Here is a 13,606-nt window from a genome sequence, read left to right as displayed (position 1 = left end):
AATGAAGGGGTTGTTTTGATAATAAATAAAAAAACTAGATGATTTCAATAAAAAATATGAATCTTTTTTGATTTTTTTTTCCAATAAATAAAGATATCAAATATGATATATTTATTAATTTATCTACTCTTTTGTATCTTCTGGATATCCAAAGTGAAGAAACTGAGATCGGATAAGATGGTGAATTGAATGAGATGTCTAAAATTAAATATGTTTAGAAAGTGTATGCACGATCTGAGGAATCATTTTTTTTATTATGTATTTAATAACAAAAAGACAAAATAAAAAATCACAGTTGAAATTTAGGGCAGTTAATCTTTCTTATCTTTTACTACCTATAATTTTACGAATTTTAATTAGAAATATATTACATTAATAAATTTTTTTTAGTATCAATTTTATGGATATGAAAAGAGATATATGTAAGTATATAAACGTATGATGGAATGAAACTTAGATCGTCAATTTTTAAAATCCGACCCCTGATCATTATTACGTCAGAGATCTCATACGTCCATCGTCTGTACTAAATTTTGGGGACAGTTAAGTTATTTATAAAACTTTAATGACAGCTGACAAATAATAGTACAAGGGTTAATGATACTGATATTACAAATCGAATCATAGAACTTAATGCGAACAAATGATATACAACCAAACAAAACAAAACAAAACAAAATGGCACCATCGATTCCATCATTTTCACAATTCAAGATTTTTTTTTTTTTGTTTAAAACCTGCCTTACCTCTCTTGTCATGCATGAAGAACGCCATTTGATTATGAACACTTCCTCTGCTTGATAACAACCCACAGAAATCGCCGGCCGACGAAACATTTTTTTATATATATAAATATTTATATTTATATTTATATTTATATATATATGGAAGGCATGGCCGTCCCTGTTTCATCTCCTACCTTCCCTGCCCTGCTCAGTCGATCATGATGGAGGAGATGTCGTTGGAATCTTGGGAGGTCAGTGAGGACGGCGTCGCCGTTGTGACGGAGGAGGAGGATGTCGCCGGAAAAGCTGGAGACTTTAGGGCGGCTCAGCCTCCGGGAAAGAGAAGGTGAGACTTTTACTCTGGTTTGGAAGTAGAGTGGATGCGATGCAGCGATCTCATCGGTCTCACTGAGGCAATTTGTCGAGCAGCAGGCGGGTGGTCCAGAAGCGGGTGGTGTCGGTGCCGTTGGGCGACAGTACGGAGGGGCTCCGGCCGAAGAATGGGGGCGGCGGGGAGGTGTTCCCGCCCACGGATTCGTGGGCGTGGAGAAAGTACGGCCAGAAGCCCATCAAGGGATCTTCGTATCCAAGGTAATAAATAAATAAATAAATAAAATTACCAGATAATTTGTATATATAATAAAAGATGTAATGTATATGTTGCAGAGGTTATTACCGATGCAGCAGCTGTAAGGGTTGTCCGGCGAGGAAGCAGGTGGAGCGGAGCCGGCACGATCCCACCACGCTCGTCGTCACCTACTCCTTCGAGCACAACCACCCTTGGCCGCTACCCAAAAGCGCTCGCCACACCCACGCTACGCCGCAGCCTCCGCCGCCGCCGCCAGCCGCGGCGGCGGAAACGGCGGTGGTAAAGGAGGAGGAGGAGGAGGAGAAATGCCTGCCGGCGGTGGGGGAGGAAGATCCGCTGTGGTCCATGATGACGGCGTTCGAGGACGGCACGGAGTTCCGGTGGTTCCCCGACGTGACTTCCACTTCCCCCGCCTCGGCCGGATCCGACGAGTTGCTGTACGGATCCGTCCTCTTCGGCGGCGGGGAGGCGGAGTTGGTGCCGGAGGAGAGGGAGACGGCGGCGGGGGCGGGAGATGACGACGCGCTGTTCGCGGGGCTGGGCGAGCTGCCGGAGTACTCGGTGGTGCTCCGCCGAGGGACGGCGGCGGCTTCCTGGATTGGGACAACGAGCGGATGGATTGGCGACCGTTGATTTGGATCTTGGTTTCTCGTCACGACGCGTACACGTCTTTTCTTTTTCTTTTTCATTTTTTTTGTTTGACTGCATCAATAATTACTTCATCTTCTATTATTATTATTTCATTCATACAGAAAAAGAAAACAGCACATGAGGAGCAAATAAGAAAATAATTTTGTGATTTGACAGCTGGCGGTGTATTATAAAATAGGCTAATTGCTTCATTATTTTATTTTATTTTCATGTTCATCCTTAAAGTTTCTCATGTTTATTTTTTTTTCTTTCATCTATTTTCCTTAAAGTTTCTACTATTATTGTTAATTATTTACAAGGACACCCTTGTAAAATTATAATGTATTAAGTCGTGGGACTCTTATTCAAAAAGCAGTTATGTAGCTAGTCTTGCGCTATTTTTTTTATATATCAAATGTTTTTATTTTTCAACGGTTTGATTAAATAAAAATATAATAAGGAAAACAAAAGGAGAGTTAAGGAATAAGAAATGGCCCACAAGTTCACCTAATTTCCCTAAAGTTGGTTACGAGTAACAATCAAACACTAGTTGCATTAAAAAGAAAAGATAGCCATGCAAGATAAACAGTTATAATCTGAGTTACCAGGTCTCGTGTATGATATCCAACACAAACATGGATGTGCTCAGTAAAGGTCCTTGTATAAGATTAACAGGTATGGATGTTGAAGTGTTGAGTCAAAAGAGGATAAATGAATAATTCAAGTATTGAAACTAACCTTGGTAGCTTATAGTTGTGAATGCTCAGTAACAGAGTAAGCTGACCCCTTTCTCTACAAGTTGAGATCTATAATTGTTAATCCCTGAAAGGGAATTCATCATGGAAGAAGTATAGAATGCATCTGTAAATAGAAAGCCAAATTTCTGGACGAAGCATCTATAATTGCATCAGCATTACTTACCTTGAACAACAGCCAAATTTCTTCAGAGACGAAGCATCATCTTTAGCATTTATTCTGTCCCCATTGCCTGGAATAGTTATATGATGTTCCTCATCACCTGCCTCAATCTGCCCTCTTGTTCACAATCTGACAAAGCTGGGTTAAGACGTTCCAAAGCATCAGCAAAAGGCAGACATACTCTGAAAATACAAAAACAATCGAAGCAGCTAAAGACTTTTCTGAGGATCTGACAAAGCTGGGTTAAGAATATACAGTTCCAAAGCATCAGCAAAAGGCAGACATACTCTGAAAATACAAAAACAATCGAAGCAGCTAAAGACTTTTCTGAGGATCAACACGACAATTCAGTAGGCTGAAATTTAGCAAATATGTTGTTCAAATATCAAGAGAAGAAACAATATGTTAATCTGAGCCAAATGTCGTTCAAATATCAAAAAACAGAAACAATATATTAATCTAAGCCATCGGTCAGAAAGAAGTTCCCCTATTGCATCCAGACATGAGTGTCTCCCTTGATGATTAGAAATGGGAAAGTTAATCAAGAAACTAACTATTACACAGATCACAAAGAAAACATCAAAATGGACTGTTTTCATGTTATACATAAAAATGAAGCCTTTCTAGAATACAAGCAACAACAGGACCATACAAATGAAAAGTAAGAAAAACAACCACAAGGGGGTGTGTTAACTAGCTTTTGCATATAACAATGTACAAAAGGAACAAAATGACACTGCTATCCATTACAAAGAATGCCTCAGAGGACTGAATATAAACTGGATAACGAAAAGGTAGGGGAATCAGTAGTTCAACAAGGAATACTTAACACGCACAACAATCTTCCCTTTCTCGACCCCTAACTTGGCTCCAGTTACCAACCAGTGGCCTGGAGTATCTTGTGGTCCCTTCAACATCTCTGTCATGTCAACAATCTTTGCGAGCTTGGAGTTATCTACTGAAGTGGAAGAAGATGTATCCTCTACCTTCCGTACCTGGCTAGTAGATGGACTGTGATCCCATACAGATCTCCTTATGGTACACCCAGGCACCCTAGAGAACAACAGTTTGAGGTGTAGGACACTCTTGGCACCAAAATCCCACACCCCAAGTTGAGCTCCGGTTACTATGTACACGCCAGAGAGGTCAACAATGCTTCTTTCAGAACTCTCAATGGGTGTGGTGCTGACGTGGGCAAAATTTTTCCACTTGATGGGTTCAAACCAGCGACTGTCCTGCTCCTCAGGGCCTTGCCATTTCGGTGGGCCAATGGCAACATGCGAGTCCCAATGTGGTAGGAGGATCTTTGGTAGGGTTGCAAAATGCTGCAAATGGATGGCTAACCGGTTTTGTTTGCTCCCTTCAAGACTTAGCCTAAGGCCAGTGACAGGTTTGCGACCAACAGATACCTGCATTAAGTTATGAAATTCTTAGCTAGAGAATATATTGACAGAATAATAAACTTTTGTAGCTTTCGAGATGCCAAATCAATAATACATGTTGGGAATGATAGGCACACATATTGCTGTATATAATAATAAAACAAGACCTTGCTATATATAGCAGTAAAGTGAAGACCTTGAAAATAGCCACATTTTCTTTAGCTAAAAGAATTTGATAAAATGCATTCATCAATCTTCCAATACGGCAAAGCAAAAGTAGCATGAAATATTGCTCTTGTTTTACGTCTGTCATAGGAATAAAGATTGTTTCAGAATTTGAGCAAAATTACAATTCAAAGAATAATTCTTCACCAGCAATTTCAAAGATTGATAGGCTTTTATTTTTAACAGGATCATAAAATTCAATCCCTTCACAGTTAGCAGAGGATACCATTTATCTAAACCTGGATAGGCCTTATTGACCTACATGAAAACTGCACGAAATAAATGGGAAAAGTTACTAGGGATCTGGTCGTAGAGTCATCTTTCTTTGCTACCAAAGCAAATTCTTTACTTTGTCCAAAATTCCATTAATAACAATAAAGAATGATTCAGCATGCAGCAATCAGATCAAAAAGGTTTGGCAATTATCTACTGTGAATCCCATAAAGAAGGTAGGGCATACAATCATTGTACTACGTTAAGTTTGTCTCAAACATGGCCAACTAGATTCCTATTTACCTGTTCTGTGCTAATATAAAGCTTAGGGCCCATTAAACTAAACTGAAGAGAAGGACACATGGGCTCCTTTCTATGGTGTCCAGGAGCATTAACTCGTGCAGGAGCCCAAATTCTTTGTACTTGGAACTCCAAGAAATATGTTAGTTCTTCTATAGGAGGCTTATCTGCAGACAAAATTATAAATACAAATGTAAGTACACAATCTGTACAATTTCACATTGTGCGGCAAAATGGCACAAGTTAGATTTTCGGCATAAGCAAACTAAGTCAGCATTGCTACAGATTCATTATTATATGGTTACTGAAAACAATGACATGGAACAGTAAAAGTTAAATGTTATGCTTGTCACGACTTATATGAGAGATTTTCATCCTCTCTTTTTCACACAAGTTAAAATAATCAAATAAAACACAATCAAAGATTACGAGGATAAGTTCCAGAAGGTGAGAGAAATCAAGTAGGAAATATTACAACACTTAATTACACAAACAGGTACTGACTTATGCAAATAATGTGTAGGCAAGGTCCAAATTACAATGGAACATGAGAAAATTTCTCATTAATTAATACAAACAAAGGTCCCTAGAAGACATTAGCACTATGTCTACTAACCTCACACGAATGAGTCTGATCTCTTGTGACAAACATTAATTAAATAAGGGATGTTCAACAACATCAAAAAACTAAAATCATTGCCTTCTTGGGACACTAATGTTCTCATGCCATCAAATATAAATCAAAACGAAGCTTTTGGTCTATGACACAGCATTTGCTCTATCTAGTGACATGAATTGGAGACTATTGCAATATAAAATTTCTAATTCCTTATGATCAAATAAAAGATAATTCAGTATAATAAAGAAGAACAGGGGATTGACCAGAACATACACTCTAAATATAGGTCAACAGCACGAACTAGATTCTGAGCTCCAGGTAATCCAGTCAGAAGAGAAACAATGGGGAGAAAGGTCATATTGATAACATCTGGTGCTGCAGAAATGGTGCTCAACCACTCTGCATGATTTTGAACAAGATCATCACCGCCTCTCCTCCGAAAGATAACAGTAATATCCTGCATAAAAGAAAACGTCATCTGGATAATATAAAGAATAAACTATTGACCAATGACCAAAAAAACACAAAATTTGCTATTTTCTTATGATTTTTCAAATTGCTATACATCGCCACTAATACATGTAATAATATCCTTGAAAAGAAGTAATGCCAGATGCATGATGTGTCAGTCTATAGGTGTTCCGTACACACTACTTTTTTCAAAAATAATAATAATCCTATTGATGTCAACTTCAAACATGCAAATAGAATCACTTCAAAATCCTATTGATATTTTCAGCTAATTTTCATTATTTCTTAGGCTATGACATATTGGTTCATCAATTTGTGTTATAGGTTTGCAAACGTGCTTCCTGAGAAATGCAACTCTAGATAATATGATATGTGATTGCAAACAAAAGCTGGATTTGAAAGGAAAACAATCAATAGTTGGACAGCATTATGTATCATATACCATATGATATGTACTTGAAGGTCGCAAGGCTACTGACCTTGTCTTTGTAGGTCAAAGGAGCATTAAATGATTGATTCTGTGAATTCAAGAACCTTTGGTCCCCAATTTCTTTAACATAGTTTTTAATTTCTGACTCTGATAACTGAGATGAATGGTGCTGCTTAATATACACTTCATCTTTTCCACCAATTGTAACCGATGTGATTATATGGGTGCCAAAGTTCTCAATAAAGCTGAACAAGATATGAAAAACCTGGTCAGAAAATCAGTAAAATAATAATAATCATTGCAGAAGAATACAACTTTCCCCAATGATAAGCAAAATAATAATCACGTAAGTTCTGATCAGAAACATGTGACTTTCATCACTGATAAGAAAACAAGCTATGCACTTTATAAATTGAAAATACAATTTTCAAAAGAAAGAATCATGATTAAAATACCTCGACATGATGTAAACAAAACTATTACCTACTAACCTAGCCAACATCGATGGGTCCCAATTGCGAGGAATAGCACACTTGATATCATCTCGGAGAACCAATTCATCACTTATAAGTTTAGCTTTGTATAAAGGGATGTAAAAACCATCCATTGCAAGAGCTTTGGTTGTTGCAGCATCAACTTTCCAAGATCCAGTGAAATTGAACATAGAGTTAAAGCTGCCAAGAGGAATTGTTCCAGGCAAATCCGACTTCCTGTTGAAATACTCAGCCATCTGAAAACGATGTAGAACTAGTATGAGAATAGAACAAGGATACACAAAGAACACTCAATTGCTAGCCAGACACTGCAATGGATGTTTAAATATAAAAATAATGATACGGCTTAATTTTGTATCTGACAAATATGTCGGCCAACATCAAATTGCAATATTTTCAAAATCCAAGTCACAAGAACAGTCACATAGATTACAGTTCAAGTCACGTTGCTATCTGAGAAGAGATCAGATTTCACTTCAATGGATATGTGCACATGCATGTGACTTTACATGTTTACCACTCCAGCCTAATTTACTGTTGAATTGCAAGAAAAGATTCATTAAGCCACATATTGCAATGCACAAAGTTGAGCATTGTTATGTATTTGTTATTCCTTATATTACTAATGTCAAATGTAGGCCATTCAGGAGGTGGTTGAAACCTAATTCTGATGGTTTCTGGTGACTCTTGCCGAATGAAAGGGGTTGTGGTTATATTCCGCAACCATAATGCCTATCCTATCTTTGTTGAAAGCAGGTTTTTCAAAGGAAGGTAATATTATTGATGAAGCTTTGGGACTTGGCTATGAGGAATGAGATGCAAAAGTTATTGTTCCTCATTTTTTGTTTGATTGTTGGACAGTTTGCTTAGCAAGCACATTCTAAATGGCTACCACTGCATTACCAGAACAGTCATAGCAATATGAGCTGCAATCATTTTTGTCTACTCAAAGACCATGTTTTTTTATACCTGAAGGGCTGTAACAATAATTTCTTCTACCATCAAGACCTAGCTTAGTGAAATGATACTACTACCTTAGAAAATGATAATGTAAAAGTACGATACTGCCTTCAAATGGAAGAAGTGTCATCAAACTCACGCAGTCAAACTCTCCTCAGCACTCCACATAAACTTTAAGTAGGATAACTAGGCTATGTTAACTTTCCTGTTTTCCTTCTTCAAACTCTAGCTTAATATTTGACATGTGAGGTACTTATCTCAAAACAAAGTTCACTTCCACATACAATATCAAATAACAGTTATACTGCACGATAGATGTGCCAGAAGACGTCAATGTGCATCTTGAGATCTTTGTGTGCATCTGGTTCAATGCTCCATGAGGTGGACATGCATTCTAAGAACGATGGCATATTGATGAGAGCACTACTTGTGAAGTTAAGATACGATATCCATTCTTAAAAGTTATAAATTATTATTGTTATTATTATTATAAAACAAATGGAATCAGGCAATTGTTTCCTCCGAATAAGAGACAAAAAAAAATGCTTCAAATGTCTCGACATTTGATGTAAAAAAATAAACAGTAATAAAAATGAATATGACTGGAATTAAAAGCCTAGATACATTCGATGGCATCTGATCTATGAAAACCGTAAAGAGATTTCTCGAGACCTGAGCTCAAGAGCAACACAGACGATAAAGCAAATTGGAACCCACTTGCCTGTTGAAAAGTACAGACGCCGGAGGGCTCTCGCCGGTCGCTCTCCATCGTGATCGTAATGTCCAAGGGCACATCAGGGAGCACGATCTCGCCCCCGGCACAGTCTCCGTCGGCGATGACCAAGCTCCTACTGCTGGCGTCGTCGAGCACGACGAGGCGGGACCCAGGGGCACCCTTGCAGTAGAGGAGCCGCGCATCTAAGGTGACGTCGAACCCCCGCCCGAGCGCCTGCACCGCGTTCGTCAGCGTCGCGACCAGAGCTTCCGAGCCTCCCGCTGCGGCCGACGCCCCCCTCGCCCTATCCATGCGCGAAACCCCACCCAGAAGCAGCGTCGATACTCAAACGCATCAGCCAGGGGTTCGATCTCATCTCATCTTTCTCCCGTCCCCGTCGCGCCTCCTCGCGGATCCTAGCCCTAAACCTCCGATCGGGATTGGTCGTCAATGGAGATCGGTTGGGGGCGAGGAGGAGGCGATGCGGTAGAGGGAGACGGAGGAAGGGTTTGTTTGGCGTGGAGTGCAGGAGTGGCGAAGGGTGGACTTCTTGACCGCTCCCACATCGATACAAAAAAAAACGCGCTTTTTATTTTTATTTTTATTTATTTGTTATTATTGCCCTCCGAAGAGTAGAGAGTTGACCGGTGATTACAAGCCACCAATCACCTACTTCTCCCATCCCATCACGCCGTCGCTTTTCAAACCCTCCAAATGGTTTCTGTTATTTCCTATCGGATTATATTAATATTTCGATTTTCGATTTAATCTTTTAATAATTGGTGGATTAGAAACATCCGGAAGTGATGACGTCGGATAGTCGGACTCGGTCAATTTCCGGGATTGATCAATTAAGGTGACGTGGGAATTTAACGCGACGTGTAGTCGCTCTATTGGACCGACTGTGCGTCGAACGACTGTAAGAATTAGTCTATTTTTCTATAATTTTTTTATAAAAAACTAATTAGCCGTTCTGTTTTTCTATCAATTTTTATAACATAATTTCTGGATATGAAATTTTTTGAAATAGACTAATCAGTCTGGATGGGTAGAACGATTATGAGTTGTTTGGGCTAAATGATCATTTTACTTGAGTCAATCGACACAGGTGGATCGGTCAAGGCGAATTGAATGATCGGATTGATCTTAATTGAGTACATATCATTTGAAAGAAGCTAGTCGAGTCAAATGAATCAATTTGAATCAAATAAAATATATAAAAATTTGATTATTTAATTGGATTAACCTTTCATGTTAATTCAAGATTTTACTATCTGAAAGAAATCTAAATATATATATATAACACGGCTAAAATTTAATTTTTTTAATTTATCTCTCATTTATATGTAACTATCTATTTCCTCTAAAGCGCTCTCTTTTCTCTTCTTTGATTACATGTAATAATCACTGTGATATTTATTTTTAAAAACTAACATTAAGGTGGTATAGCTGCTACAACGTAGTACCTGCTACAAATATGTAATAGTTAGTAGTATATATTGGATCGTGAAAAACGCTAGAGGAGGGTGAATAGCGATCGTAAAAAATAGACATAAAATTAAAGTGCGCAGTGGAAGAGAAAATTGAAAACAACGCTAACAGATCAATTTTTACTTGGTTCGAAGTCTTCGTCGACTCCTACTCCAAGACTCGCACTCGTCGAGTGCTTTCGTTGGGCAATCCACTCGCAATTCACAAATCTTTACAAGAGGAATACAACAAATCTATAATTTAAGTGCAGAAATAAACAAGTATACCAACAACTTCTCATAGATTTGGAAGGTTGTGCTTTTAGTTGTTGGAGTCGCGTCACTCTGTCATCGGAGTTGTGTTGCTCAGTCGTCGGAGCAGCGTGACTCTGCCGTCAGAGTCGCGTCATGGAGTTGCAGGAGCGTCTTTGGAGCAGCGCGCAAGAAAGTAATCGCAGAAGAAGCTTGCTTATTATTGTGGCAAAAGGTGAATATGCTCGCCCCCAACGCCCTCGCCAACTCGTCCCAAGGTCAACAAGGAAGAGGTAAATCACGGGCGGCTACTAGCCTTTGGAATAGTGACTAGCACATAAGGGAGGTATTTATCTCGGCTTTGCCGAGATTCGAACCCCATACCTCATTATGGCAACACCTTATGCGCTAGCCACTGAAGAAGCTTGCTTATTATGCTCCTGTGGAAGGTTGCTTGTATAGGCAGTTCCGGGTGCCTGGACCCCTTCCGAGCGCCTGGACCGTGACGTTAGCTCATCCAATCAGCATGCTCCAAATTGACATTGAGATAGATTTTGGCATTCCGGGCGCTCGGATTGAATCCGAGCGCCCGGACCTGACTTTTTCGTTAACTCATTTTTCTGCAAGAAAAAGTTAGTCTGAGATAATAAAAATTATATTACCCTGCAAAATAAAGTTAGCACAATATAGCAAATAGAGTAGTAATTAGATTCTGTCTCCTCAAAACTAGAATCTAGTCAAGATCTCAACTTAGATTTCCGAAATGGATCTAAGTTGGATCGACGCCTACTGTTCCCTTAAACAGGGAAAGTGTCCTGACCAAGTCACTCTCCTCTAGTGATTTACCTTAACTTACTGTTTTGTCAGACATCCGGTCAGTCCGTCGACCTGTTTGGACTTCGTGTCATCTATCTGGTCGGCCTGTTGACCTAGCTGGACTTCGTGCCAGATATCCGATCAGCCCATCGACTTAGTTGGATTTCTTGTCAGATATCCGATCAGTCCATCGACCTATATGGACTTCTCCTGCACACTTAATTACATCGTTAGATTATAACAAACCTAACTTAACTTACTTTGTTATTCATCAAAACCTGAGTTCAACTGTTAGTGCAACCTGCACCAATAAGTAGTTGTTGTTGGAGCAATCTAGGTACCCTAGGTTTTGATGTTTGGGCAAAGGTTTAAGTTAGGTTTATTGTTGTATTTGATATGCATTGTGAGTGTGCAGGATACAGGTACAATAAGAAAAGTCCAAGTGTGATCTTGACAAAGGAGGAAAGTCCAAGGATGAGTCTTGGCGGTGTAAGTCCAAGAATGTAGTCTTGGCAACGTAAGTCCAAGTGTGACTTGGCAATGGATGAAGTCCCGGAGGCGCGACCTCTTGGCAAAGGAAGATCCGACAATAATGACAAGGTCGATGGAAGCTCCAGAAGGCAAGACGTGTAGGATGGGGAGACATCCGAGGGACGCAAGGCTGATGGAGGATGCTAGAAGGCTAGGTCTATGTTGGTCGGGCGAGGACGAGTACTGAGTGAATGTATTCGGGGGTTAAATCATATGATTAGGGTTTACTGTAGCAGCACTGTAGCGTTACTGTAGCAGTCGACAGTTGACTGGGAGCGAACAGAGGGCTGGTATCGAGCCGTTGGGCTGCAACGGTCGAATTTCCACAGAGGACAGTCAACCGATGGTTTTGGCAGTCGACTGGTATGCGGGATTTTTCAACCCGTGGCCTATATAACCAAGACTTGGGAGCTTGGTTGAGGTTGACGAAATATAGGTGGTTAACCCCTATTAGTAGTCCACCTGTACCCTAGCGTCTCAAGTGTTCTTGTGAGAGTTGTGGTGAGGTTTCTCAACCCACAAGGAACTACGTGAGTTAGCCGGAGTTTGCGGGGGAGTCATCCACCAACAGATCTGGATCGTCCACCTTACGGACAACCGTGGAGTAGGAGCCCTAATCTCCGAACCACGTTACATAACGTGTTAGAGGTTTGATTGTCTTGGATATTGGCTCTTGGTTTAGCTTTCTATTTGTTAGATTTGTTTTGTATTTCCGCTATGCACTAATAAGCGTAGGAAGTAACGATTTGGATAAGACGCTATTCACCCCCCTCTAGCGGACGCCAAGATCCCAACAGTTGCTACACCATGAAGCAGTTAGTAACTGCTACGATGTATAACAATTACTGTGCAGTAGCTGCTACAACTTGTAACAATTAGTAGCTGCTACAACGTATAGTAATTATTAGCTGCTACAACGTGTAGAAATTACTGTGTAGTAGCTACTACAACTATAATTATTTTTTATTTTATTACAGCTACAGATTTGTAGCTGCTATACAGTTGTAGCAACTACAAAACTATAGTTGTTAGTGTAGAAGCTACAATTGTGTAGTAAATTTTCAAAGACCATAACTTTTGACTCAAATATCACAATAAGACGATCTTTTTTTTTTTTTGAATCGAAGTTCATTTAGAAATCTATAAATAATAAGTCTCATTTTGATATTCAAGTCAAAAGTTATGATTTTCAAAAATTTACTACGTAGTTATAGCAACTACGGCTTCGTGGTAGTTGTAGCAGTTACGGTTACATAGCTGCTATAACATGAAAGACAATTTGGTATCAAACTCCAATTCACTCCAAAACCATTGTTGTTGCTTTCATTGTTAATTGTGCCATCGTCGATCACCATAATTCAAAATTGATTACATATTTAGAAAGTCCACAACCTAAATTTTTTATTGGTAGTTTGATACCAAAATCTTGAAGTAATATCGCAACTTGAGAAGGGTCGTTGGCTCTTGTTTCGTGTCGGAGCTATATTTAAACTTGTTCACTATTGTTGTCTCGTCAACCACTGTGTAACCTAGGACGGTGATTTCTAGGTAAATTTTGACCTCGATTTCAACCCTAAATTGAGAATTCGGAGGTTGTTCAAGGGTGTACAAATTTCTGACGACAATTATTTTTGTCACTTAACATGCACCCCCCCCCCCCCCCAAATTTAAAATTCTGGATCCACCCCTACGCCAAGCCGTTCAATATTGATGAAACTTTAAGTCAAGTTGGTGTCATTCAGAGCCATGTCCTCTTCATCACTCGGGGTTAGCATGGTTAACTAATTCGATCGAGTAAGCTAGCCGATCAGACCTACCATCCGGTCGGGTAAACTATGCACTCGGTTCGATTGAACTCTGGGGCTAA

The 13,606-nt window shown here is 39.5% G+C and overlaps 2 protein-coding genes across 3 annotated transcripts; one reads left to right on the top strand and one right to left on the bottom strand.

Annotated features, from left to right (window-relative positions):
• Positions 1-934: 934 nt before the first annotated feature.
• Positions 935-2,159, top strand: LOC122044977 (probable WRKY transcription factor 65). Of its 2 annotated transcripts, none has more exons than XM_042605013.1 (3): positions 935-1,071; positions 1,155-1,316; positions 1,392-2,159. In XM_042605013.1, the coding sequence occupies exons 1-3, from the start codon at positions 944-946 to the stop codon at positions 1,945-1,947; spliced, it is 846 nt and encodes a 281-aa protein (XP_042460947.1). In that variant the 5' UTR covers positions 935-943; the 3' UTR covers positions 1,948-2,159. The 2 variants fall into 2 exon arrangements, with proteins under 2 accessions (XP_042460947.1, XP_042460948.1); XM_042605014.1 differs by having other exon boundaries at positions 943-1,071; positions 1,158-1,316.
• A 1,273-nt stretch (positions 2,160-3,432) lies between these two features.
• On the bottom strand, positions 3,433-9,217 carry LOC122044976 (MACPF domain-containing protein CAD1-like). The gene is made up of 6 exons (XM_042605012.1): positions 8,678-9,217; positions 6,994-7,232; positions 6,552-6,747; positions 5,875-6,058; positions 4,986-5,149; positions 3,433-4,271 (listed from the first exon to the last, which is right to left on the bottom strand). The coding sequence occupies exons 1-6, from the start codon at positions 8,981-8,983 to the stop codon at positions 3,666-3,668; spliced, it is 1,695 nt and encodes a 564-aa protein (XP_042460946.1). The 5' UTR covers positions 8,984-9,217; the 3' UTR covers positions 3,433-3,665.
• Between the last annotated feature and the right edge of the window lie 4,389 nt (positions 9,218-13,606).

Source organism: Zingiber officinale, chromosome 2B (assembly GCF_018446385.1).
Source record: "Zingiber officinale cultivar Zhangliang chromosome 2B, Zo_v1.1, whole genome shotgun sequence".
In the NCBI taxonomy this organism is placed as follows: Eukaryota; Viridiplantae; Streptophyta; class Magnoliopsida; order Zingiberales; family Zingiberaceae; genus Zingiber; species Zingiber officinale.
Note: the sequence above shows the minus strand (reverse complement) of the source record. Positions and strands in the feature narration are given on the sequence as shown.

Coding starts and splice junctions, on each gene's coding strand:
- LOC122044976 (XM_042605012.1), bottom strand. CDS start 8,983: ATGGATAGGGCGAGGGGGGCGTCGGCCGCAGCGGGAGGCTCGGAAGCT. Junction 7,233..8,677: donor GCGTCTGTACTTTTCAACAG/GCAAGTGGGTTC, acceptor CATCGTTTTCAG/ATGGCTGAGTATTTCAACAG. Junction 6,059..6,551: donor CTTTGACCTACAAAGACAAG/GTCAGTAGCCTT, acceptor TCTTTTATGCAG/GATATTACTGTTATCTTTCG.
- LOC122044977 (XM_042605013.1), top strand. CDS start 944: ATGATGGAGGAGATGTCGTTGGAATCTTGGGAGGTCAGTGAGGACGGC. Junction 1,072..1,154: donor CAGCCTCCGGGAAAGAGAAG/GTGAGACTTTTA, acceptor TTTGTCGAGCAG/CAGGCGGGTGGTCCAGAAGC. Junction 1,317..1,391: donor AAGGGATCTTCGTATCCAAG/GTAATAAATAAA, acceptor TATATGTTGCAG/AGGTTATTACCGATGCAGCA.